The sequence below is a fragment of the Puccinia triticina genome, chromosome 10A (genome assembly GCF_026914185.1).
Source record: "Puccinia triticina chromosome 10A, complete sequence".
Taxonomy (NCBI): domain Eukaryota; kingdom Fungi; phylum Basidiomycota; class Pucciniomycetes; order Pucciniales; family Pucciniaceae; genus Puccinia; species Puccinia triticina.
This window is the reverse complement of record NC_070567.1, coordinates 42987-67409: the sequence shown is the minus strand read 5'-3', so window position 1 is coordinate 67409 and position 24423 is coordinate 42987. Positions and strand designations below refer to the sequence as shown.

At 45.6% G+C, this 24423-nt stretch overlaps 3 protein-coding genes across 3 annotated transcripts; all 3 read right to left on the bottom strand.

Moving 5' to 3' along the window:
• Positions 1-351: 351 nt before the first annotated feature.
• On the bottom strand, positions 352-7773 carry PtA15_10A8 (uncharacterized protein; the record flags this gene model as incomplete). The annotated part of the gene is made up of 7 exons (XM_053160963.1): positions 352-991; positions 1090-1241; positions 1325-4227; positions 4313-6819; positions 6973-7108; positions 7366-7574; positions 7673-7773. 7 exons carry the CDS (start codon positions 7771-7773, stop codon positions 352-354), a joined length of 6648 nt encoding a protein of 2215 aa, XP_053024144.1.
• Positions 7774-15276: 7503 nt separating this feature from the next.
• On the bottom strand, positions 15277-18957 carry PtA15_10A7 (uncharacterized protein; the record flags this gene model as incomplete). Its single annotated transcript, XM_053160952.1, has 13 exons — positions 15277-15405; positions 15502-15969; positions 16071-16353; positions 16429-16585; positions 16700-16906; positions 16979-17049; positions 17160-17246; positions 17322-17448; positions 17513-17786; positions 17882-18019; positions 18094-18365; positions 18469-18800; positions 18899-18957. The coding sequence occupies 13 exons, from the start codon at positions 18955-18957 to the stop codon at positions 15277-15279; spliced, it is 2604 nt and encodes an 867-aa protein (XP_053024143.1).
• A 1250-nt stretch (positions 18958-20207) lies between these two features.
• Positions 20208-22584, bottom strand: PtA15_10A6 (uncharacterized protein; the record flags this gene model as incomplete). The annotated part of the gene is made up of 7 exons (XM_053160903.1): positions 20208-20320; positions 20396-21289; positions 21367-21453; positions 21532-21712; positions 21824-21922; positions 22008-22133; positions 22243-22584. 7 exons carry the CDS (start codon positions 22582-22584, stop codon positions 20208-20210), a joined length of 1842 nt encoding a protein of 613 aa, XP_053024142.1.
• Between the last annotated feature and the right edge of the window lie 1839 nt (positions 22585-24423).

Sequence of the window (24423 nt, the reverse complement as noted above, 5' to 3'; positions counted from 1 at the left end):
TGGGCTGTGTTACATGATCAATGCAGTGTCGATGAAAACAAAAACCAAAAAAACAAAGCAGAAAGCTCAATGGTGGGTTTGCGTCGTGTGTTCATGCTGGGAGAGTCAACAGGATATGAATAAGTTAGGAAAGCACATTGGGAATGGAAATCTATATGTATGGCAAACTGGAACAATCAATAAGAGAAGAGAGCTAAATGGATAACAACAATTGCAATCGTTGATATGATCATGGGGATTTGCCAATCTGTGATCGTAAATTGGGTTCTGAAGAACGAAATTAAAGGAGCAACTGTGACGTATAATACAATACATGGTTGATTGTACACGAATATTTCAGCAAGTTGGTATCTAAGGTCTCCAAAGCGGAAGAGGTGAATGTTTGTTGCTGCCAGTGGTGCCCATATTTAGATTGGGGCTGTTAGGATTAGTATTATGGGATACAGAAGCGGATAAAGCAGACGGGTCGAGTTTAGCACTGGAAACCGATGAAAAGTTGGGACGGTTGATTTTGAGGATTGATTCAGAGGTTGTTAGTCCATCATTAGGAGGAGTCTGGATATAATTGTTGGTTAGATAACTGCGATTCTCAGCTTTTCTCAAAAACATCTGAATGGTTTCGGTCGGTGTAGATAAAAACGAGTTCAGTTGCGATGTTGACTGATTGAGATTAACTCTTTCATTAGAAGACGGGCCACTGTTCGTCCGTATTTCTTGAGGTGTTGTGATCAGCACGGTACCAGTAGAAGACGTAGGAGTTGAAGTTGAAGAATCTATCAGTCTCGCATAATTGACGGCTTGTGTGTTGCGCGGGCTGGAATCGCAACTCCCATGCGAACTAATAGTAGAACTTGGCAATAAAGCTGAGTGACTTGTCGATGCACGTCGAGCGTGCTCTGCTGATGCCACTCTTTCAGATCCTCCGCCCGTTCTAAGTTGGACTTGAGCTGTGGTATTTAGAGTAGTTAACCTTAAATGTTCCATGAGGAAACTGAAAGTTAAAAGCAAACACGTATTAAACCACCAAGTTTTAGTTCACTTCTTTTTCCCTATTATAATATGACTTTTCGGTTACGCATGAGCACTTACGCAGATAATTCACACCAACCCCCTCCTATCCTAACCATGACAGTTTGAGATCTCAGAATGCGACAAAAATAAATCTTATCGCCGATCCAATACATTCCACTGTTGTCCTCCCATCCATCGGCAGGAGCAACATGTACTCTGAATTGATTACGCTGTAGATGAAAGACGTTTGGATGAAAGTTTAGCGGACTCTTTTCTTTTTCTAAATTTTAGATGGTTTGTTGATGATACTTACTGCAAGTCTGTTGACAACATTCCCAACAAGTTTGTCGATATTTCTATTCGCCTGAGGCTTGTAAAGAGTGGGTGTGGTATTTGGATTTGCGGCTGTTCGATTAGCCAACAGCTTGGCTGCAGGTCGCGTAGGAGTACCTTGAATGGAATGTAACCGATGGCGTTCTCTGAATGATATATTACTTCTCGTGCTACTTGGATTCTTGCCTTCACTCTGCCTCGAGATCGATCGGACAGGAATTGGCTGGGTATTTGATTCGGAGTTTGGTATAGCTTTGTTTAATCTGCTGTGCAATGATTCTGGGGAGGGTTGTGCGTGTCTGCGAGTGATCATAAAAGAGGGCGAATTCGTGAAGCCGGCCGGTGAATCAGAAGCAGCAGGACTTTCGAATTGATTCATCACATGATGGCTGGAATGTTTTAGTCGAGGAATGAAACAACTTGGGCTAGAATTTACTGATGATGACGTATCGGTTGCGTTTGCTAGACGAGATCTCGATCGGTTGGGTAAAGGCAGCCTCGTGGATTTTGAAAGAGGGTTACTGGCCCGGTTTATCGACCGACCAAGGTCCTTTTGCTGTTCAGAAGGGGTTTCTTTAATGATCGACTGGAGCTCCTCCCATGTATGTCTTGTCCGAGTCACATGGTATCCCACTCTTGGGTCGGTTTTGACATATTCGGATAGCTTCAATAAGGCCCCGAATGATGCTTTGGCAGATTCAGTGATATTCTTGATTCTAGCTTCTGTGATTTCCGTCCGGCGAACATCAAGTACATCTATTAAAGCTGAGAACGATTGATCGCAGTCTGAAACTGCTGATTTACAATTGGCCAATTGGCTCATGATCCCCGCCTTGTGCTTCTTATCCTCTAACAAGTTTAAAGTATCTTGCAAACGCGTTTGAACCAAGACAGTATTGGCCATTTGCTCAACTTCGTTTCCAGTCTCGTCCAAAACGTGTAGAATCTGAGCCAGGCCAGCCTGATCAGGCAATGGCGAGTATTGGGAATTAGCCTCAATGTCAACAAATCCGTCAAGATCAAGTTGGTTGAGGCGATCGCAGAGACCCGACAAGACATCAATCTTCGCGATTTCGTTTTGAATGATGTGTAAGTTATCTTTAGCCCTTGCCAGTCGTGATTGCAGAGGGCAATTGAGAGCTCTCAAGGTGGAGTGATTCTCTTCTAATTTGGAAGAAGCCGCTTCAAATCTATTGGGTCCGTGATCTTGCACTTCGAACTGCTGTTGATTCAGTATTTCGTCCAAGTACTTGCTACATTCTTCTGGGAGGGTTCGTTGAAAAGTTGAAATCGTTTGCGCTAGCTGAGCCTGCGTGACATCGAGAATTACAAGTCGCTGGGTGGCATCTATAGCGCATTTGACTAAATCCTCGATCGCTGTTACCTGATTTTTCACGTCCGAACTAACATCGTCCAACATTGCCCTAGATGTGGCCGACTCGGCCACGCTGTCAAGCCAGCTAGTAGTGGGATCTTGGGACGGCAGAAGTTGAGCGCTGGCAATTAGATGTTCAATGTGTTGTCCCTCGGTATCGACTGAATTGATGAATGGATCGAGGTCATCACGACCCCAGTCTGTCAATCGAGCCCGTTCAACTTCATAATGTGTCGAAATGACATCATTTTCTACCCTATCTTCCAAGCATGATTGATGCTTACTATTCATTCGGCACAGCAAGGTCGATAGATCGTTTTCAGCCGCTTCAAGATTGCCGAAACGTTTTTTCAACTCTTGAATTTTACGTTCTACTTCAGCTTCTGCTTTGACGAGATAGTCATGTGGAATCTTTTCAGAACTGATATCATCAATCGCTTTACGAACTGCCGATAATTTTGTCTGAGCGACATCAATTTGAGATTGTATCAAATAGAGGTCGGTAGTCCTGTAACTGTTGAGCGATCTTGAGAAATCCAACATCTTGTCGAAAGCTTGGCCTGCCTCCTCGAGGGTCTCGCCTTCATTAAATGAGCACCAGGATCTTGAAAACTGCTCAAAATTTTCGTCGAACTTAACCAATAGTTCATCCACGTATTGAAGCCCCTCACCGGTGATATTGAGGCACTGAGCCTTCCAGCCCAATCTTCTTTCATACTCTTCCAAAAAACTTTCGACATCCTGCTTCAGCCGAGCCGTAGAGAGTGAGATGTTCAACCCGATGTCGTGCGATTTCGACCATTGGCACCTCAATTGGTCTAGAAGCGGAAAGAGATCTGCGGTCAAATGAATAAACACGGGTAGTCTATCTTCGATGTCCAGTTTCACTGCTGTGGCCCGTTGATGAACAAGACCAATCCTATCTTGAACCGATTCCAATGCGGCCTTACATGCGGCCAATCTAGACTCGTGTAACGCTAGTTCCTCCAAGTAGCCTGGTAATGGATCATCAACGTCTGCGAGTTTCGCTTTCCCCAGAGCTTGGAATTGGCTCTCATCCCAATTTACTAACTCTTCTCCTTGCTGGGTTATTTCGGACGTAAGAGTTTCGATTTCGGCGTCGAGCTTGCCACAGTCGCTGGTGAATTCATAGATGCGTTGGGCCCAGTCCGCTCTCCAGGAAACTTCATTCTTACGCCGCAAATTGGTTTCATTTTTGAATTTGTTAGCAAGAAGATGGATGCTTTCTAACTCTCTGCGAGTTTGATTGTAGAGTGCTTGCAGCTGATGATGTGACATTTGCTTGGGAAGAATAAACTGATCTGGTTTGAAAGCCCCAGAAGACGATGAACTTGGACAAGAGGTGATGAAAGCTTCCAGATGAACGGATGCAGATTGGCTGAGCTGACTCTCGACCTCGTCTAGAGTAACAGTCAGTTTCTGGAGGGGTTTATTCAACGTTTCTTCGAGTTGATCGTCGGTCAAAAAAGGCTCGTATATATTAGATTCTACCAGTATACAGCAGAACCGGAATGTCAATTTATCAGCCAAAATGTGCAAGTCAGCTTGTCAGGAAGTTACTAAAGGACTGACCGATCAAATCTTGTAGGCGTTGAATATCAGCCTTAAACGTCTGGATTTTCATATCTGTTGTTTGAATCTCCTTTGCCACATCATCCACAGCCTGTTTAAACTTCTTCACGTGGATGCTGTTAATCCATTCGAGAAGGATTGACTCATTGGAAATTTGATTCTTTAAGCCCATCAAATACATCGAAAGTCCGTTGAGATGGGAACGAACAGATTCATCATGAGGTTGACAATGTAAAACCACGCGTCCGTTTTGCATCGCCAGATCGTCCGAATGACTCGCAGCGACAAAGGGGATGCGATTAGGTAGGGAATCGGAAAATTGATCGATGGCATGCAAGAAATTTGTGAGTTGAGCCAAAGTCTGTGTTTGACTCGATTTGTCGACCAGTTGGGCTTCGGAGTCCGCGGGGCCTAAAGGTTTCTCGATTTCTTCGTACGTATGCTCCAACTCAACATCGATCAAATCTTGCACCTTCTTCATCCAGCGCCCGCCTTCGATAACTTTGGCATCATACTCACTTTCGACCTTCCGCACTTGGCAGGCCTGCGTGCGAATCAGCTCAACGGTTTTTTCAAGCTTTACAACTCCAGGCAGTTGTACGCGTCGAAGATCGTCAAATTTACTAAGGATGTGTTGAAGAACGGCCTGATGTTGATTCTGCTGGGTCAGTTCGGCAAGTGTGGATTCAATAAGTGGTTGCAAAGATTGTGAGATGTAGTTTGAGACTTGTTGATGGGTGTGGAAAAGATTGGTAGGAAGAGCTGCTGGGCGGCGAAGCTCTTCGAGGGATGGAAATCCTCGTGGGGAAGGATCCCGAGCCGATGCTTCAAACTTGCAATCCGGACCTTGGCTCGAAATACCGGGGCTTGTAGTCGAAGACTTCCTCATTCTCCATTTATCTCGGTAAGCATCCAATAAGAGTTGGTCACGCAGTCTTCCGATTTCAGATTGGGTGTCCAAAATTTTATCCCAGATTGTCCTAATTTTGGACAGCTTCTCGACGGACTCCTCCTTGTGGGTTGAAATTTGTTTGGCCTGACCAACGGATTTTTTCAGTACATCTCTGACTTGACAGAAATCCGACCGTACATTGGGATCACCCCCAGGCGCATTTAATTTTTTCAGGGCAGCTTTGGCGGTTTCGAGCAGGTTCGCTGCGGCCAAGAGATTTTCTTTCAATCCGGCCATTATCTTTCCCCATTCACTCTCATATTCTTTGTCTTTTTCGTTCAGAGTCAGGCAATCCGGACTATTCATCAACCAGGCTCGTTGAGGGTGCGCGCCATTTAATCTCTCGATTGCCTCGATGGATGCTATGAGTTTCTGCCTGGATTTTTCCATTAAGCTTCGCAGGACTTTAGATTCTTCCAATGCCTCAGTGGCGAACCGGTAGATCTTTACGGATTCATCAAGCCTATCGAGTTCACTTTTGACCCGATCACTACCTTCCCGTAGGCTCTCGATTAAACGTTCGCTGAACTCTGGTTGATCGGGATAGTTCGAGTGGGTAGGTAGAATTCGTAGTTGAGTCCGAAGATGCTGGGTGTCGTACTTTCTCGAAAGTCGATCGAATTCACGCCTAAATTCGACTAAACGAAGTGGATCGATCTGGGCGGCAGCAAGAAGACGATCGATCTCCCGTTTGGACGATTCAATCTCGAGGCCAAGGTGGAACAGGTTGAACCATATGTCGTCAGCCTCCTTATGCTGCTCCATAAGTGCCACACAGAATTTTCCGGTTTCAGTGGGTTGAAGTGACCGGACAGCAGCCTCAAGTTTGTCTTGCAGATCAAGGAATATTTCTGGTACATGAAGCCCTGAGTCGATGAGTTTATCGATTGTTGTCGAAGTGGGAACAATCGATCGATTGAGAGTGTGGAACTTAGTGTTGACGGATGAAAGTTGGAGGGCAAGGGATTGGATTCTCATGGCTCGTGATTGTGCAGATGAATACGATGAAGGGATCGCGACCGATGATGTATAACTGTTCTCGTATGCAGGGGCTGATGTGGTGCGGATGCAACTGATTGTATTTCTGAACCTGGGGGAAGATTCGCTGTGCGGTAGCTGGGGGGGTAAACCGGGTGTAGTGGATGAGCCAATCGAAGACATGCCGGTAGAGGGTTCGCCAAGTTGGGCTGAAGTTCGGTTGGCGCTAGTCTGATCAACATGTGGGCTCGAACGAGTCACCGCGGTAATGTCGAGCGAGGAAAAGGATTGTGAATTGTGGTGGAAATCGGCAACCTCTTTCCGGGATTGGAGAGACCGTGAGAGGGGATTTCGAGTGGAATTGCTCGAGCCAGAGGGGCAAGTATGGGATGATGGAAATGTTGTAGGACGCCGGGGCAAGAGTGGGGAGTTGCAAGGTATGCTGTGAATGCCGGGATTGAGGGACTGATCTAGGTTTGGAGTCGGAGGAGCCCATCGGATTTTTGACAAAAGTACTGGTAGTTGAGTTTCAAGTTCTGCTAGGTCTTGCCTAACCTTATGAGTCTGTTGGTCCCACCTGAGGCAAACATGAATATCGACATAACGATTTGTATCAGTAAAAATCAAGTAAAGGAGACAATAGACTAAGAGAGAGAAATGTTTGACTGTTTTTTGATTGGATAAGTAGATGGAGTAGAGAAAAGCGAATGAGAACGAAAAGGTGACTGACTTGATCCTAAGGTCCAAGATTTGAAGTTGTTTGCGACGAGATCTGAGTAAGTGCTCAAGTTTTGAAAATGCTTCGAGTGTGCCAAGGGTGAGGCCTACTAAATCTGTATCTTCTCTGGACATGTTAGTTGTTTTAGCTGGTTTAAGGAGAGCAGCGGAGAGGATTCGAGTGCAGTTTTTTGACGCAAAATATTTACGGAAGTTAAGAAGGAAAGACGTTCGGGGTGTGAAAATTCCGTAGTTGGGCGGAATTTTTCGCGTATGTGTGAGTTTTTTTTTTTTTTTTGATGTGTTTGGGATGTGCCCGGAGACGTAGAGAGGAGTGTGTTTTCAGCAAAGACCAGATGATGTGAGATTTCAAAGGTTGGGCGCTTAGAATGAGCAGAAGACTAACACATTGCCACCTTCTTCATCAACGCAAATTCATCTTCCCTGAAAAACCCAGCCTCCTGTTCGATTCGATCATGTTCTGACCACCACTTCTCCCACGTTTTCCGGGATACGTTCGATGGCTCGGGTGGTAGCGGGTCGAAGGGTAAGATCTTCGGTAGGCTCGATAGGAATTTAACTTGCTCATCTATCCTGGACTTGCGATTATTAAGCCTATGTGGGTTGGAATATGCGGACAAAATTGATTCAGTTCTCCTGTTTTAGTTTTCGAGGTGTTTCAGAGGGGAAGAAGAGGAGAGTAGGCTTCTGACCCTTCCAGTAGTTCGACTAGTTGATTGTTAAGCTTGGTTGATTTATCCTCTGAGTGATGCTCGTTGTCCTTGTCAGTACTGTCGTTCCTGATGATGGTCATGACTCATGGGATAGGATGAATGTGCGAGTTGCAGTGGTTGTTGATGTTCTCGTTGACTTTGATGAAGATGATACACGATTTGACACTACGGATCTGTCGATCGAGAACGTTTGGTGGTTTGAGGAAGACACACTTGATTACCAAACTGGGGACTTGAAGTGTGGTGAAATGTTTCCGCCGCTGGGGCCGCAGTACAGATGCACAGTACAGTTGGCAAAGTTAATCATTGCCCGCTGTCCGCATGACGTCAACAAGGCTCCAAACTTTTTTTAGAGTTTCACGTAGTTTCAGTTTGATGCTCGCGCCGGGAGGCGGGCCGCGCTGACGGCGCTGACGGCGCGCACGTCAGCCACAGTGCTGAACAGTGCTACAGAATCATAGGAAAGTTGTCTTCACAAATCAGACTGTTTGATAAACATGCGTCTTTGCACCAATAATAGCACTCTTCACGTAAGCTAAACATCAGCAAGATTGAAATAAAGTTTATCCCATTGTGTCAGCCAATTTGGCTGGGAAAGTATGCTGATGTATATCTCTCACCATGGTCATAGATTTCTTATGTGAACAGTGCTAACAGGACCCTGGCACGCGCGGCCAGAGGGTACGCACAAAAATGTATGAATGTTTCAAGCCACTTTGGCTCACAACCAAAAATGATAAATGTATTCTGAAAAGATGGGCACATGTACGCTTAAAGGGAGAATAATGTACTGCTAATTTCTCCTCAAAATGTGGTAAAAGTTGGCAAGAAAAGCCAAAAATATCTTTTAAAAATGTATGAATCCCACGATTTTTGAATTGATTTTCGTGCGTACCCTCTGGCTGCGCGTGCCAGGGTCCTGTGCTAATTGACAGGGTTGTAAAAGTGGTCAACCAGGACCCTGGCAACCCCCTATAATTGGGTGGCACCAAAATGTATGAATTATCCGGCCAAATTGCAAAATGGTACACACAGAAAATGTATGAATGGCCTTGTTTGCCATTAAGGGTAGGCACCTCAAATGTATAAAATTTTCCTCGGAGAAGGGAGGGTAGTAACCAGAAATGTATGAATTTATGAGGGGAACACAACTGCTCTCTCTCCACACACACATACACACACACACACACACACACACACACACACACACACACACACACACACACACACACACACACACACACACACACACACACACACACACACACACACACACACACACACACACACACACACACACACCTCTCAGCAGCGGTGAACACCCAGGTTAATATTTTTGTACCAGTTTACGTAGTTTACCCAGGATCCCTGAAGCTATGAGAAATGGCTAGCTGCAAAAAAACAGGCTTTGTGCCCCCGTCCGCAAAAATAATGGTAGGCATGAAAAATGTATGGAAATTTTGGAAATCCTCTGAGGGTACGCACAAAATGTGTATTAATGGGCTCTGCAAATGTATGAATTTTTGCAAATTTCCAGATTTTTGGTGCTGCCCATTTACATACACTAGGGTTTAAGGGCGGCTGCGCCGCCCCGCGACCATATATGTGATATTAATTTTGAAAGTCTTTTTTTAATTGTTTGCATTTTATTACCGCAAGAAGTCGAGAAAAGTTGGTGTCAAGCCCCGGACTCCAAAACACGGCAAAGAGCTTGGTCTAGCACATCTCTATCCACAGAGAAATTTGATGTGTTTTTATTGAGGCACATAGTGGCGCCACCGCTGGAGCACTCTGCTGCGGAGCAGACCTAGTGATGATACTGTAGAAACCTATCTTGATGTATTTAGTTCAACTAATTTTCATATGTTGTACCTTATTCATCTTCTATCGTTTTCTACTCGTAAACTCACATCATCTTCACTCGACTCCTCGCAGGTGTGCCTCCACCTCGCTGTTTCGTCTCTCTGTTCGCGTTGCTCACAGCGATACTGCTGTCGTCACAGTTGTCCCCAGCTCGTCGTCCATTAGGTTATGAGCCTAGCGGCGTAATAGGACACAACAAACAGTTAAACCAAACAGATCCGTCAAAATGTCCGATCACAAGAGTGTACTGCAGTCCCTTGACAACATCCCCTTCCCAACATGGAAAGGACAGATGAAAGGGTACCTCCAAGTACAAGGACTCAAGATGTACATAGACTCTACCGTGATCGCTCCCACCGACAACGCAGCAGCACTGGCCCACAATTGAGACATGGGAAAAAGTGCCGGATATCTCTCACTCTATCTTGGACAGAAGTATCACACCCAATTTGTCAAACCAGACAACAAGAACAATCCCAGAGCCATCTGGCTCTTGATTGAAGAACACTTTGAAGCCAAGACAGGCAACAATCAAGCTAAGGTCGTACAATAATTTTTCTCAATCAACTTCAAGCGAGACAATGTCAATGGTTTCCTCACTGATCTCAACAACGCATCCGCAACATTGAGGCAGTCGGGGTCAAAATAGTGAAGGCTCCCGCTGAATTCACACTTCACAAAACCTGGATGTCCGAGTTCCTACTCTCCAAGGTTCCTGCCTCCCTCAATATTTGTGAGATCCTTCTTACCAAACGGCCCCTCACAATCAACATTCTCAAGACGTTACTTGAAGGCAAACGCAGAGATCAAGCCCCAACCTCCCTGTCCTTGTCAGCTCTGGTCATCAAGCAAGAGTCGGCATTGGCAGCCGCTACCAAAGCTGACTATCTGGTATGTTCAGATGGCGTACATAATCCAGCAACTCAACATCCCGCATCAGAGTGTCGTCAGCTCAGGAACAAAAAGAAGAAGCAAACAGCAAAGAAAGCAACCACTTCCGAACCAGCGCAAGAGTCCGTTAACTCCAACTCATCCTCCATCAGTACAACCAGCAGTGGGCTGCTGTGTATTTGACAAGCTCTAGCCGCAGTCAAATCAAAAGACGTCTGTTTTCTTGACAGCGGAGCTTCCCATCATATGTTCAGCGACCAATCCCGTTTTACTGATTATCAAAAACAATCCACGCTCATCACTCTAGCTGATGGAAATACTCTTGAATCTGTCGGAGAAGGCTATGTGTCAATTATCGCCAACAACGCCACTACCCTCAAGTTGAAGGCATTGCATGTACCCGATCTTGCTGGCACTCTCATTAGCTTTGGGAGACTCTTTGAAAGAGGTTGTGATATTGTCAGGACCGGTATTAGCTCCTTTGATCAAGTTTGCAAGAAGTCAGTCATTCTCTCTGCAGCTGTCATTGGGGGTGTTTGCAACATCAAACTAGCGTCCAGTTCTGAAGGTCAGTCATCATTTCCTACGGCACATCAATTTATGTCAACTGATGTCACTACACTTCACAGGTCTGCCGGACATCCAAACCTCAAGGCTTTGAAGAAGTTGTTCCCAGGCATTTGCGCTTCAAAAATCAACTGTGAAGCGTGCTCTCTTTTGAAATCCCACAGGCTCCCTTTCCCTGGCTCCCTCCCAGAAGCAACTCGACCACTAGAGTACGTCTACATGGACCTCAGCGGTCAAATTAATCCCAGATCCTTTGGAGGAAAATAATACTACTTTAAAATCACAGACTACTTCACCCAATATTTTCATGTGTATCTACTGTCTAAGAAGTCCAAAGTGTTCTCTTTCTTTCTACAATACTATCATGAAGTAACCAATCATCATTCTACCAACATTAAAACCATCATCTTCGACGGAGGTGGCGAATTCAATTCAAACAAATTCCTGGACTTCCTCAAAGAGAAAGGAATCACAGTGCAAGTTACCGCTCCATATACCCCTCAGCAGAACTCAGTGGCTGAGCAAGGAAATAGATCCACATCTGAAAAAGCCAGGTGCATGCCAAAACAAGCAAAGCTTACCTCTGAGTACTGGGCCAAAGCGGTCTCAACAGCGGTCCTTCTAGAGAACATCACACCTATGCGCAAACTGAAGTGGGACACTCCCCACAACAAATGGTTTGGCTCAACCTTCAATGTCACTCGTCTCAAACCATTTGGGTTTCAAGCTTATGTTAATATTCCAAAACAACTTTGCAACAGGAAGTTCGGAGATACGTCGAAAAAGGGTCTTCTTGTTGGGTATCAGCTGGGGACGCATAACTGGCGTGTCCTCCTTCCAGGGGGGAAAGTGGAGCGCTTTCACAATGTTACCTTCAACGTGACAGAATTCCCAGTAGTCTCTACATTCTCCCCAGCTGACCCATCCTTTCAATTCAATCCACTCACACCCATCAAATTTGACAAAATCATCTACGAGCATCCTGAACCTTCTTCTCCGTCATTGGACTCAATGCAAGACGTTCTTGACTGAAGATCGGCTGAAGACAAGCTCAATCCTGACTCTTCATTGATTAATGCCAATTCATTCAACAATCAAAATTCCATTGATCAAGCCAGCAACTCTCAACGGGTTGAACCTCCTCAAGCATTGTCCAATCGATCACCAGCACTCGCTCCACCTTGACCAGGCTACAACATCCTGCTTACGTCAAACATTTCGCCGAAGAACATCAGCTCAGACATCAACCCCTCCCATATCCTACATACCAAGAGGAGGGCTAACCTAGCAATGGCGCTATCTGCATATGATATTCCGAGAACTCACCAAGAAGCAATGTTATCCTCTGACACGTCTTCTTGGACTCAAGCAGTTGAATCAGAACTTGCAGCCATGAAAGACTTGAAGGTCTGGTCCATCAAAATTCTTCCTGGCGATGAATCCTTGTTGGGAACGGTTTGGGTCTTCAGAAAGAAGAAGAACTCTGAAGGGGTTGTTGTCAAGTTCAAAGTGCGGCTTTGCGCCCAGGGGTCCCAACAAAAAGAAGGTTATGGATTCACCTATGCTCCAACTGGTCAATCAACTAGTCTCAGGGCAGCGCTGATAGTAGGTCTTTCTCGTGGTTACGCAATCCACCAAATGGACGCAAAGAACGCCTTCCTCAATGGCAAGCTCAACGAGTCAGTCTATCTCCGTCCACCACCGGGTCTGGATGTTCCTAAAGGCTATTGTCTGAAGCTTCACAAGGCGATCTACTGACTCAAACAAGCACCCAGAGTATGGTACGCAGAGCTCAAGAAATTCTTTGTTTCCATTAACTTCCTTCCATGTCCGGTGGATCCTTGCCTCTTCACCTTGCGGGTTGAAGGCTGGGAATGTTTTGTTCACGTGTACGTGGATGACATGATCATCATTAGCCACAATGACAATTGATTCAAAAGTCTCATCTTGGCGAAGTTCAGCATGGAGGATCTTGGCAAAGCAAAACACATTCTAGGCATCAAAATCTCAAGACCGTCAAAGAAGCGTCTTCTTCTGAATCAACAGGTGTATACCCAATCTATTCTGGACAACTACGGCTCCTCCGGATGTTGGACAACTTCAACTCCCATGGTTCAAAACACAAGACTTGTGAAATGTTCTGACAAAGAACATCAAGCATTCCTTCAGCTCAAGGTCAACTATTGTGAAGCACTGGGTCTCCTGAATTACCTCGCAGTATTGACACAACCTGACATTGCTTTTACTGTGTTGCAACTATCTCAACATCTTGAAAAGCCAGGAATTACTCACTGGAAGGCCGTCCAACATCTTCTACGGTATCTGGAAGGAAAAAAATCTCACGGTATTCTTCTGGATGGTACAGGAAACCTCAACGACATCTCTGTGTACACTGACGCTGATTTCACAAATTGCACCGACGATTGTCGGTCATACTTGGGCTATGTAACACTTCTTGGGGGAAATCTACTCTCTTGGCAATCAAAGAAGCAGCAAACAGTGTCAACGCCAACTACAGAAGCGGAGTACCGGGCGCTTTTCAAAGGAGTTCAAGAATCGGTTTGGCTCAAATATCTTGTCACCAGCTTATCAATCAAATTCAACCGCAAGTTTGAAATTTTTGTCAACAATCAAAGCGCAATTGCGTTGGCAACCAATCCAATCTTTCAACAGCAATCAAAACACATAGACATAATCTACCATTGGCTGCGCGAAGTACATGATACAGGTCTCATGCACATCAATTACATTTTGAAACAGAAAATGAAGGCTGATGTTTGCATGAAGGCACTAGGAAGGCAGAAACATCTTCAAGTGATTGCCAATCTCAACATTCACCGGCAATGAGAGAGGGGGGGTATTGAGGCACATAGCGGCGCCACTGCCGGAGCACTCTGCTGCGGAGCAGACCTAGTGATGATACTGTAGAAACCTATCTTGATGTATTTAGTTCAACTAATTTTCATATGTTGTACCTTATTCATCTTCTATCGTTTTCTACTCGTAAACTCACATCATCTTCACTCGACTCCTCGCAGGTGTGCCTCCACCTCGCTGTTTCGTCTCTCTGTTCGCGTTGCTCACAGCGATACCGCTGTCTTCACAGGTGTGCCTCCACCTCGCTGTTTTGTCTCTCTGTTTGCGTTGCTCACAGCGATACCGCTGTCTTCACAGTTGTCCCCAGCTTGTCGTCGATTAGTTTTGGCTTGGCCGCTGGAGCAAAACTTTATAGAGGGGATCCAATAGCCAATAAGAAGGTGTTGCAGACGGAGGTCCTGTTGGGGAGTACATACACCTTCCACAGGACACGGTATCAGTTTCCCAGAAATGGCAAACTTCCTATTCCGAGAAGTTGGCAAGGCCCGGGGAAACATAGTATGCCCCGACACAGTTCAGTATCCCGGAATTGACAAACACACTCTTGGTACAATTATTGGCACCCGTATTCCGGGACACGGTTTCAGTCTCCCGGAATTGGCAAGCGTCCTTTTCCGGGAAATAGGCAGGGCCCGGGAAGACATCTTATCCCGGGACACGGTCTCAGTATCCCGGAATTGGTGATATTCCGGCAATATGTAGGGCTGGGTTTGTTATTTGGAAAAGCTGTAGTAGTGAAGATTAGCATACCATCCCGGGAAACAGTCTCAGTTTCCCGGATTTGGAGCACGCAATAAGCTTTGCATTCTTGTAAGCAATGCAATACGATATGCGAAAGGAAATGCGCACAATTGTGGCCAAGACATAATGGGTTCGGAAAAGGAATAAAGAGAGGCAGAAGTCGTGGTCAGTTGGGGTTGGGGGGAAAGGTATAAAAGGACACCGCTTGTGGAGTAGTGGAGGTCACCGCTTGGCTCTTGCTCGGCGCCAATTGCTTAAAGAGCCAAGTGGTCCAGGACATTTTGTACCTGTAGTTTTGTTGTACAGTTGGGGGAGATGCTGCCATTTTTTTTGTAATGTGGCTTTTGGTCCGCTTAATGTTAAACCACTAATATGTATAGATATACAAGATGGAGAGTTGAAGACACAGATGTGTGTTATAGCTAGTTAAACAAAGCTAGGAGAGGTTTTGCAAGTAAAAAGTAAAGAAGATGCCTCCAAGAGATAGAGAAAAATAGCAGAAAGAGAAAAATACTAATAATCTGACACAGTGCATCAGCCATTGTATGTAGAGCTGACTGGAAGCTTAGCTCTACATATCAATCTATCTCTATTCCGCTCGAAATTCACAAATACTGTCGACGTATCTGTTTGGAGGCCCAAGATTAACACGATGTTGGGCGATCAAACAGGTTAATCGATTGCATCAGCTGATTCAAGTAAAAGCCTCCTAGTTTCTTCAATTCATTCAAGTCTGAGTTGACGACCAGCTCGCTTGGTGCGAGTTGTTCATCCTGAAATACCAAGGACAGCAGAAGAGGCAAAACGGTGATGAGCGGTCAGGTATGGATATTGTGAGAATGAAAGAGATTAAATGATGGGTCACATACGCCACCCTTATGAAGCCCCTGGACCCCTGCTGCGTCGTCTTTAATTCTGCCTCCACCCTTCCCACAAAATTTATTTTCGTCAATCCACCACGCCCAGCCAAAGGCCAACGGCGGACGAGCATCTGCGGCCGACTGAGAGAGATGTTGGCCAAAGTCCTGGTCGATTTCAGTCAAGAGCTGAAAAGCTTGGGCTTGAAAGGCAGTCTCGACGATGAATGGAGACGAGCAAAATACGAGTCGGTATTGGATGTCATTGACCATCTTATTCAACCTGTTGTACGCCGAGAGAGATCGTGATTCTGCCTGAATAGCTTCGATCGGTGCAGCAGAAGTGATCTGCTCAAGATTGAGCGCAAGTCTTTCGGTTGGAGAGACGGTTCCAGATTTTTTCAATCCGGATTTAACAAGATCAAAGCAAGATTGAATCCATTCTTTCATTGGATCACAAAGATTTTTACATCGAACCAGCTAGTAAAGCGTTGATTGTAAGCAAATGAAAATACCCATCAATCCATAATTTTCAAGAAATCGTTTCTTCATGAACGTAAAATTCTTCATGTTGCACTTACATCATTTAAAAATGACCAGTAGGATTGTTTGTGCTGATGAAGAAGTTGAACCAGCTTGTCAACCGACACCTCTTCCTCTTTACGTCTTGCCAACAGTTGCACCATGTCTTTCAGGAAAGCTTCGGTCTGCCCGAATTTTTTTGATAAATCTGACGCGAGTGCGACCTTGTAAATGGTTGGATAATACATCTCTAGTATTTGCTTTATGAGCCGTACGATTGGATTGTTAGGCTCCGTTATCATCTCTACAATTTGTTCTCGATCTCGCTTCAAACTGATCAAGCTGTCAGATTGAGATAAATACACGCAGGTTAGCCCACAGGGAATGATCTAAAAGGTTATATACATCTGAGCCCACCGTAGGATAATAATAAGATCACCAAACAGATTGGAACCAAGTGAGACATTCGAATTGCTGAAGATTTTCTCACTTTCTTGAACGCTTTGTAGTTCGACCGCATCAAAATCTTTCGACCATCGAAGAATTAAAATTATGATGTCCTCTTCACTTTTGTCTATCGGATAATTGTTCCCACCAACCCAGCCAGTCAGTTGTTATCGAGTCGCCGAGACTTAATCATGAAAAAGAAGAAAATATTAAGAAAATAAAATAAAATGGAAGGCCTCACCAAATTCAGTGCGAGTTTTTCGCTTCTCTTCCTCAGGCAGATATACGAACTTCTGGATAGCTTCGAGCAATTTCTGCCTACTTGGCCCAGTCGGTTGGGTGCTTGAGGGATGCGATTGAACAATGTTTTCGATTTGTTTGTCAAAAGATCTTATTTCAGACTTAACAACGCTATCCAATATCCTTTGAAAAAGACTGAGAGAGCCGACTAGGCGAAGAGCAGCCATAATACATCAAATAAGTTGATGTGGGATGTTGACCGCTAAAGAAAGTATCTCACATGGCTGTCCGAAAATCAGAGCGACCGTAGTCCTGATTGCTAGCGTCGGATTAATAATCTTCAACCCCTGCCTGCGAATGTGGTACATTTCAAATTTAACTGTTACCAAATATATCTCTGTTCTTATGGAATGGATGTTGATGCCGCCGAAAGATCACAGGGAAAAAGATGTGATACTGACTTGATCAACTCATATGGTACCAGTTTATCTATTTTGAGAAATAATTCGCAGACCTCATCACCGTCGGGTCCAGCAATGAAGATGAAACTAAACGGAAAAAAATATTAGAGTTGAGATAAACACCAATACCAACTGGGCAACTAGACCCCCAATCGAACTTACTGAAGCATATAAGCTATCCACATGATCGTCCAGGTTTGAGCTTGTTCGTACATTGGATCTAGTGCCAAAACAGTTTCAATTTGCTCGTGCTGGCCGATTAATTCGTACATTTTATCTATCTCTCCGTCTACGAGGTGAAAAAAATGAGGCTATCAGTTACATTCTTATATTTTGTGGCCTAGGGAGCTTACCATGATGGACAATTTTTTGGAGAAAGTTCTTATACCCTTTCTTGGCTTCGGATACTTCCTTTCCGATGTTTACCCAGACTTTTTGGAAATCATGTTCATCAGCTAGGAATTTGTTCAACTCTTCTGCGGATTGTTTGTCTAGAGATGACAGTTCGAGATGGGTAGCCTCAAGAATTTGATACAGCCTCTCAGTTTGAGAGAAATGACTGTTGAATAACCGTTGGAGTACTGCAATGCCAGTTTTTCTATTATGATGCGCATTGCTCGGGTGAATCTGTGAAAATAAAGTATGACCAGCTCAACGATTAACAACGAAAATTGGGATGCCTGGAGAAACAGTTGAAGGAAGGGCAAGAGTTGAAAGCGAACCGTTTTGAGGAAGTTAAAAAGCACCGGCCATCCAATCACACTCATTCTCACACCCAATGCCGAGTCTTCACCCGCCCTAGAGTCTACAGGGAGCTTTGACTTTCCTGGTTTCTTGCGGTATATCACGAGAAACTCGTCCTGTTTATCCAACCAAATAGAGGATGTGTGAGATATGTACGGCTTCTCCTTTTTCTTTCAAAAAGGCGGGTTACCTCTTCTTTATCAATAAACCTAATCCTGTTACCAAAAGTCGAGATTAAATGAGGTAACCGTGAAATCACGTCGAGATCATTTTGTGAAGGTCTTGTCGGCAAAGTGAGATTATCTCGGAAACTGATAATCGAAGGGATATAGCTTGATAGCAGCTTAGTAAATCCGATTGAGATCACCGCACGTTTGGTAAATTGCCTCCGTTCTCGGCTTGTCGAGAAATTCCGCGAGTTGAAATCTAGGATAAATCGCTCGATTCCGAGCCAAGTTTCGACTAAAGGACGTCGAGAAAACGCAAGACACAAGTCATGTCAAACTAGAGTGCGTTTTGTTGATGTTGTTTGTAGTTCTTAAGCCTTGGAAGATGTGCTGCTGACCAGGTAGATCGATGAGCCCAGGAAAGGCGCCCCATACTCGTTGGATCATTAATCTAAACAATGGTAGTTGATCGGCATCGCCAGTAGGCTTGGCTTGGCGGTCACTAAGATTGGAAGCAAGCTGTGATTCGGCATCGCTAATCGATTGGGCAGCTGGGCTGGGACTTGAAGAGCCGAAGAAGCTGAGGACGGTACTGATCCGTGAGGCTTGCCTCTTGAGAACGGGAGCAGGTTGCAGGATCGTTGGTTGAACGGATTGGTCGAATGGATAGCCAATGGCCTTGAGTGAATCAACTCGAGATAGTTCCTTCCATTCCCGCTGGAGTTCGAAGCTGACACGTCGCAGAACCCCCTAGAAATGTCAGTCATGATGCGTGACTTTGACCTGAAGGGCAACTCATCGCAAGCTAGAATGTGAAGTTTACTATACCTCGCTAGGATTTTATTTACAGAATGAAGGTCAAACGCGGTGAATGGTTCGTGAGCCATGGACGGATTGGATAATCAAGTAATGTAGTCTTAGACTGGTCCAGAATGTGACTGTTCGGCGTGATGGTGATGAAGACTGTCGAGCGGGCGTGAGCAGATCTGTTCCTATAAAGCTGCAGATAGATAAGGATAAGTCGGACACTTCTCAGGGGAGGCAGGTATTATTCAACAGCTCGGTCAGATGACGGACTGGTTGACCAGAGCTGATGGCAGAGTATCCTGTCTCAGGCTGGACTCTGGAGATTGAAGGGCACCACACGATCTTGATGTGTAAAGTACTGAGCCTGATCGAACCGTCCCCTGGATTCGTCGAGATCGGTCCGATTACATATTCACAAGGGAGCTGTGGTGAAGGCACTTCAGAGGTTTGACGAGCTCGCTAAAGGTGGTGCATACCATCAGATGAATAGGATTGAAAATGGGGAGATATTTACGTATTTACGTAGGGTGGATAGAATGACGTAGGATCAACCGCAGTGGAGAATGTACATAGGACATCCTCGAGCCCAATCAAGTAGAGGTCGATGGAGCTGAGTAATGGTTTGCTTCCGACTGAAACTTTAGTTGAGATGAGAAAACATCCAGTCTTCACAGTGGCGGGCCCAGGTTATCTCTCAAAATGTTTACTGTCGTCCAAAAAAAATGCACCTCAACATGACCTGATCCAACAGAAGCAACGTGTGAACCAAATCTTCACCGAAAGACGTCTGGCCAAAGACTAAGGATATGTCATTTTTGACCTCCTCAAGCAACTTGGGACGAACTCTGGGCCTTCAGGCACAGCTTGCCTTGAGGAGCTACGATAGCTTAATCATACATCCCAGATCATGATAAACTATCAGCTCACATTGGCCAATATAAAAAACGCGGCTGTTTCTTGATATTCCCCGCGAGACTTGTACGAGCTTTAGTCAAGATGGCCAATTCATCAATCATGGTGATCTGGGCTTGTTCACAGGTTTTTGATTAGTATCTGTGTGCATTGTTGCTTCTTCAATGCTTCTCAAATTTTGAGTGTCACGTTGAGGAGTCAAGGTGAGAAACGAGGATATACATTCGGGGGAGGGCAGGAGATGCAGGAATGGATCGAGGAGGCTGAAAGAGAGCGCTTAGAGTGAGCATAGTGTAACGGTTCATTAGAGGGCGTGATAGGGTGGCACATGTTATCGGGGAAAGGCTAGCTCAAAGAATGAATTCCAACATGCTTTTTGGGAGGCCCTATGTATACTCATAACCAAGACTGCGTAGAACTAGTACATGCTGCCGCCCGGGCCAGTTGCAACTTCCGGATGATCGACATGCCAAGGGGGCGGAGGAGCGCGATGGAATGGGTTGCCTCCTCGAGGGCCTCCTCGATGCCCACCTGGATCCGTGTAAAGATAACCAAACAGTCAGTGTCTCTTACAGACGGTCCATGCGGGCGACCTATTCCACTTACCGTATCTCCCACCAGGGTAGTCCGCCCGAGGTCGATATCCTCCATTGGCTTCTGGGGGACCGCCAGGACCCGGTCGCCAGCCTCCTGGGCCATTCATATCCATCGGAGGCGGTCCCTCCCGTCCACCTCGATATCCTCCAGGGTTACCCCTGTACCATCCGCGCCCACCTCGATATCCATCATGGCTGGGTCCACCCCGAGGCATTCCCGGCCCACCTCGATATCCTCCTCGACCACGGTAATGACCTCGAGGGTTGTTCATGTGATGGTGGGGTGGACCTAGTGGCAGTTGCCCTGCTGCGAGATCGCCTGGGATGTGAGAGGGTGGCGGTGGAGCCGGCGTAAAGTTCGGCGCCAGGTGGTTAGGCTGAGCCTCGCCTTGGCCTTGGACATCTTCCGCCCAGTCGATCGTCCTCGCAACTACTTCGGCTTGAGTCGCGCTCAAGTGCTCCGGGGGGGTGCTCCACTCTTGAGAAGCGACAGGCGCTGCCTGCAACTGTGTTGGTTGAGACTGCTCACCGGCCGCCCAATCCTTCAAGCTTGATGGGAGATGATCAGGAGTGATGATCGTCGCTTGTTCGAGCAACTGTTTGTTTCTCGCCACGTGGTCGACAACCGGCTCCTTCTCCACGATCGGCACTGGGTGAGAGGTTGGAGGTTGGAGGTCAGGGATAGGTGCCGGAGTGTGAGTTTCGGCAGCGGTCGATGAGACTGGTGGCATGACCTCAGATTGTTGCAAAAACATCATGCTGCCAAGTGGTGCGGATGGGTTGACTGGTCCGACCTCCTCTTCAACTTCTGACTTCGCGTGGGTGGATGGAGCCATCTGGGCAAGAGGGGCCAGCTCTGCAGGCGATGCCGTGAGTTGGTTGACCATCTCCTTGATCTTTGCGACTAGGATGCCAAGCAAACTGAATTAGCTTACATATATTGTGAGTGACACTTCATCATGGGATTGGAATGAGCCTCACAAGAAACACCCTCGATGACATCTCCGGCACTACCTTGAGTAAACTGCTTGATGCTATCAAATGCGTCACCATCACCACCGGCGATAGCTGAAAATAATTGATCAGCATTTTAACAACCACCGTGTTTAAATAGGCAAGCTGGAGGGTTATTAGTAAACAACTCACGTCCATCAGCCAATTGGTGAAAGAGTGCATTCACCGCGGCTAGCTCCTGGGCTGTCGCATTTTGAATTACAGGGGAGACGATGGGTGGCGCGAAAGAATCAGACGGCCGAGTGGCTGAATTGACAAGAGAGTACAGATGTAAGAATTGTAGCAAGAATGCCAGATTTGATTCGGCTTTTTTCTAACCAAGGGAAAAGAGAACGACCACGGGTTAATGGTGATTTGGTTGGTTAATACATATATCGGTCGTTACTTTACACGTAATTGAGGAAAGAGGGAAACTATGACGAACTTGTTCTAAGAGAACCGCGCTATCAACCCTTCCTTGTACTTTCAATTCCTCTTCTTCTCGCACAGCTTGGATTCGGAGCCCATCGAGTTTCTCATCTTCCTACCGGACCAAATGCGACAGAAATTTCAATCCAGTCTACTGATCGACTCGCACAGAAGATAGTTCAATACACAAGGTGGCGTACTTCTAGAATTTTCAACAGATCTTGCAACTCTTTGACAGTAGCTTCTAGAGCGGGTTTGGAAGCGATAGCCTTCTTTTGATCTTCGTTCAACGGAACGGTGCTACTTTCGTAACCGCCAATTCGTTGCTGTATTGATGAGACAGATAGTTGGGATATGATATTCAGATAATGCGTTAGGAGGCAGCAGTTTGCGTTGTATTCATGACACCTCACTACATAGAGTGAAGGGACATACCAATTTCTTAGTTGCAGCTCTGATTCGTTTCTGGACTTGTTGAACTGGTGACGTGGATACAGGAGCTGAGACGGGTGGGGCTGATGGGGCTAATCCATTGAGAGGCGCGGGCACAGATGAGATCACGGGTGCAGGGGCTGGTTCGGTGACCTCATTGGTTTCATCGACAACAGGGGGGGTGGCGGCCTTGACGGGGTCGTCGGTTTTTGTGCCAGTTTTTTTTTTACGAGAGCGCTTGGAGGCCGAGCTGTTGGGTGGTTGGGAGGAAAGCCCAGGGATCACACGCGGGGTATTAGTTGTCGAAGTCGGGGCAGGCTGATCGGTGGCAGTGGGGCCGGCCATAGGTTACGATTAGCAGCTATGAAGCTATTTAGAATGAGTTCCAGGAGACCGAAATGAGAGGCACCTAGAAATATTGTGAGTAAGTACGTTTCGTGGTAAAGAGGAGGAGGAAACTGAGAGATTGAAGAATAAGACTATGACTCACTCTTGGCTGAATCAATCTATGAGACTCAAGATGTCGATCGATCGAGGAGCTGTAAAGAACGCTTCGAAACTCAGTGGGAATATGGAGCTATGTATTTGTAGGATCGCAAGTTTTTGTTTTTTCTCAAGCCAAGAACGGGTCGGTGGCCGAAGTTAGAGATGGTTGGAGGGGGATTCTCTGACGACCATTGTTCCCCCGGCCTGAGATTCAGCCGATCGAGTCTAGGCGCAAAGAGAGCCCCCTCTGGGCACTGGCTATGTACCCCCTCTGGCTGACAACACGTTTGCAAGTGAACAAAGCCCCTCCAAGGGGCCCCACAGGAGGGACTTCCTAAGATGTTGGTGTGACAGGGAAAAAAGTTGAGCCTCAAATATAGAGGGTTTTTTTTGCATCAGTTTTTATACCCCCGTTTCATGACTTTTTTGTTGTATGGTATGTTACACCAAAAGATAGAGAGGAAGCATGGCTTCATCTTCAGCTTTATATTCTTATCCCCTCATCTCTACATGCCTGGCCACCCGGGTTCTCCAAAGTCAAAAGTGTTTGGAGAGTGCTCTAAAATCCCAAGATACCATGTTCTCATGGACTCACTGACACACGCATGCCATTTGAATTTTTCAAAGCTGAGATCAGTAGGCTAGCTGAACATGATATGTCAGGTATCTGTCTAACTCTGAAAGGAAAAAATATATCAGGGCAATTTATGGAGTTACTCACTCCTCCTCAGGAGGAAGTTGAATGTTTTGTTGCTATGATTACAGAATGAAGAAACCAGAGAATGAAACTTTTAAAGCTGTGGTTACCTCCACAAAATGGAGAGCTTTCAGTCTGTAAAGAAATGGGGAAGAATCTGGTAAGATGAAGGAGAAAATGAGAGATTACTGAAAAAGAGTGATCTTCTTGAAAAATCAAGTTCCACCAGGGATGCTTGGGGGGCACTCCCCAGGGAGTGCCTTACCTTGATTTTTTTCATAAATTGGTGCAATTTCTACTACATCATATGTGTAATCAAACATGAAATGATATACAAGTATATAAGAAGTATCCATAACTCAGTTGGAACTCTTTGGTGACTCAGTAGTAACTAAACTGGACCACAGAACACAAAGTGTCTGTAACCAAAGTTTAACTAAAGTGTAAATTGTTTGTACCCAAGGGTGACATCAATTTGAATGGTGTTGGAACCATTTCATCCTCCTGTACCCATTGCTGTTGCCTCAACAGAATGTGATTGGTTTGTGATTTGTCACCCTGCTGTACACATGGACAATAGTGTGACAAATCATAGTCCATCAGGGCAGTTGCAGCTAAACATTTCTTAAATTTTACCCTCATTTACTCTGCAGAAATCCCTCTCTGGTATGAAAAGTGTCTGATTTGTCACCCTATTGTACGCGCATACAATAGGGTGACAAATCACACACCTTTCAGACCAAAGGTGAATTTTTGCCAATTAAATGAGCGTGACACGGTTTGGAAAAAATTCAGCTGGACATGTCCCTCTGTTCAGGAAAGTGTGTGACTTGTGTGTGATTTGTCACTTTATTGTACTAGGGTGACAAATCACACACTTTTCAGACCAGAGGGACATGTCCAGCTGAATTGTTTCCAAACTGTGTCACCCTGATTTACTCGGCAAAAATTCCCCTCTGGTCTGAGAAGTTTGTGATTAGTCACCCTATTGTACGCGCGTA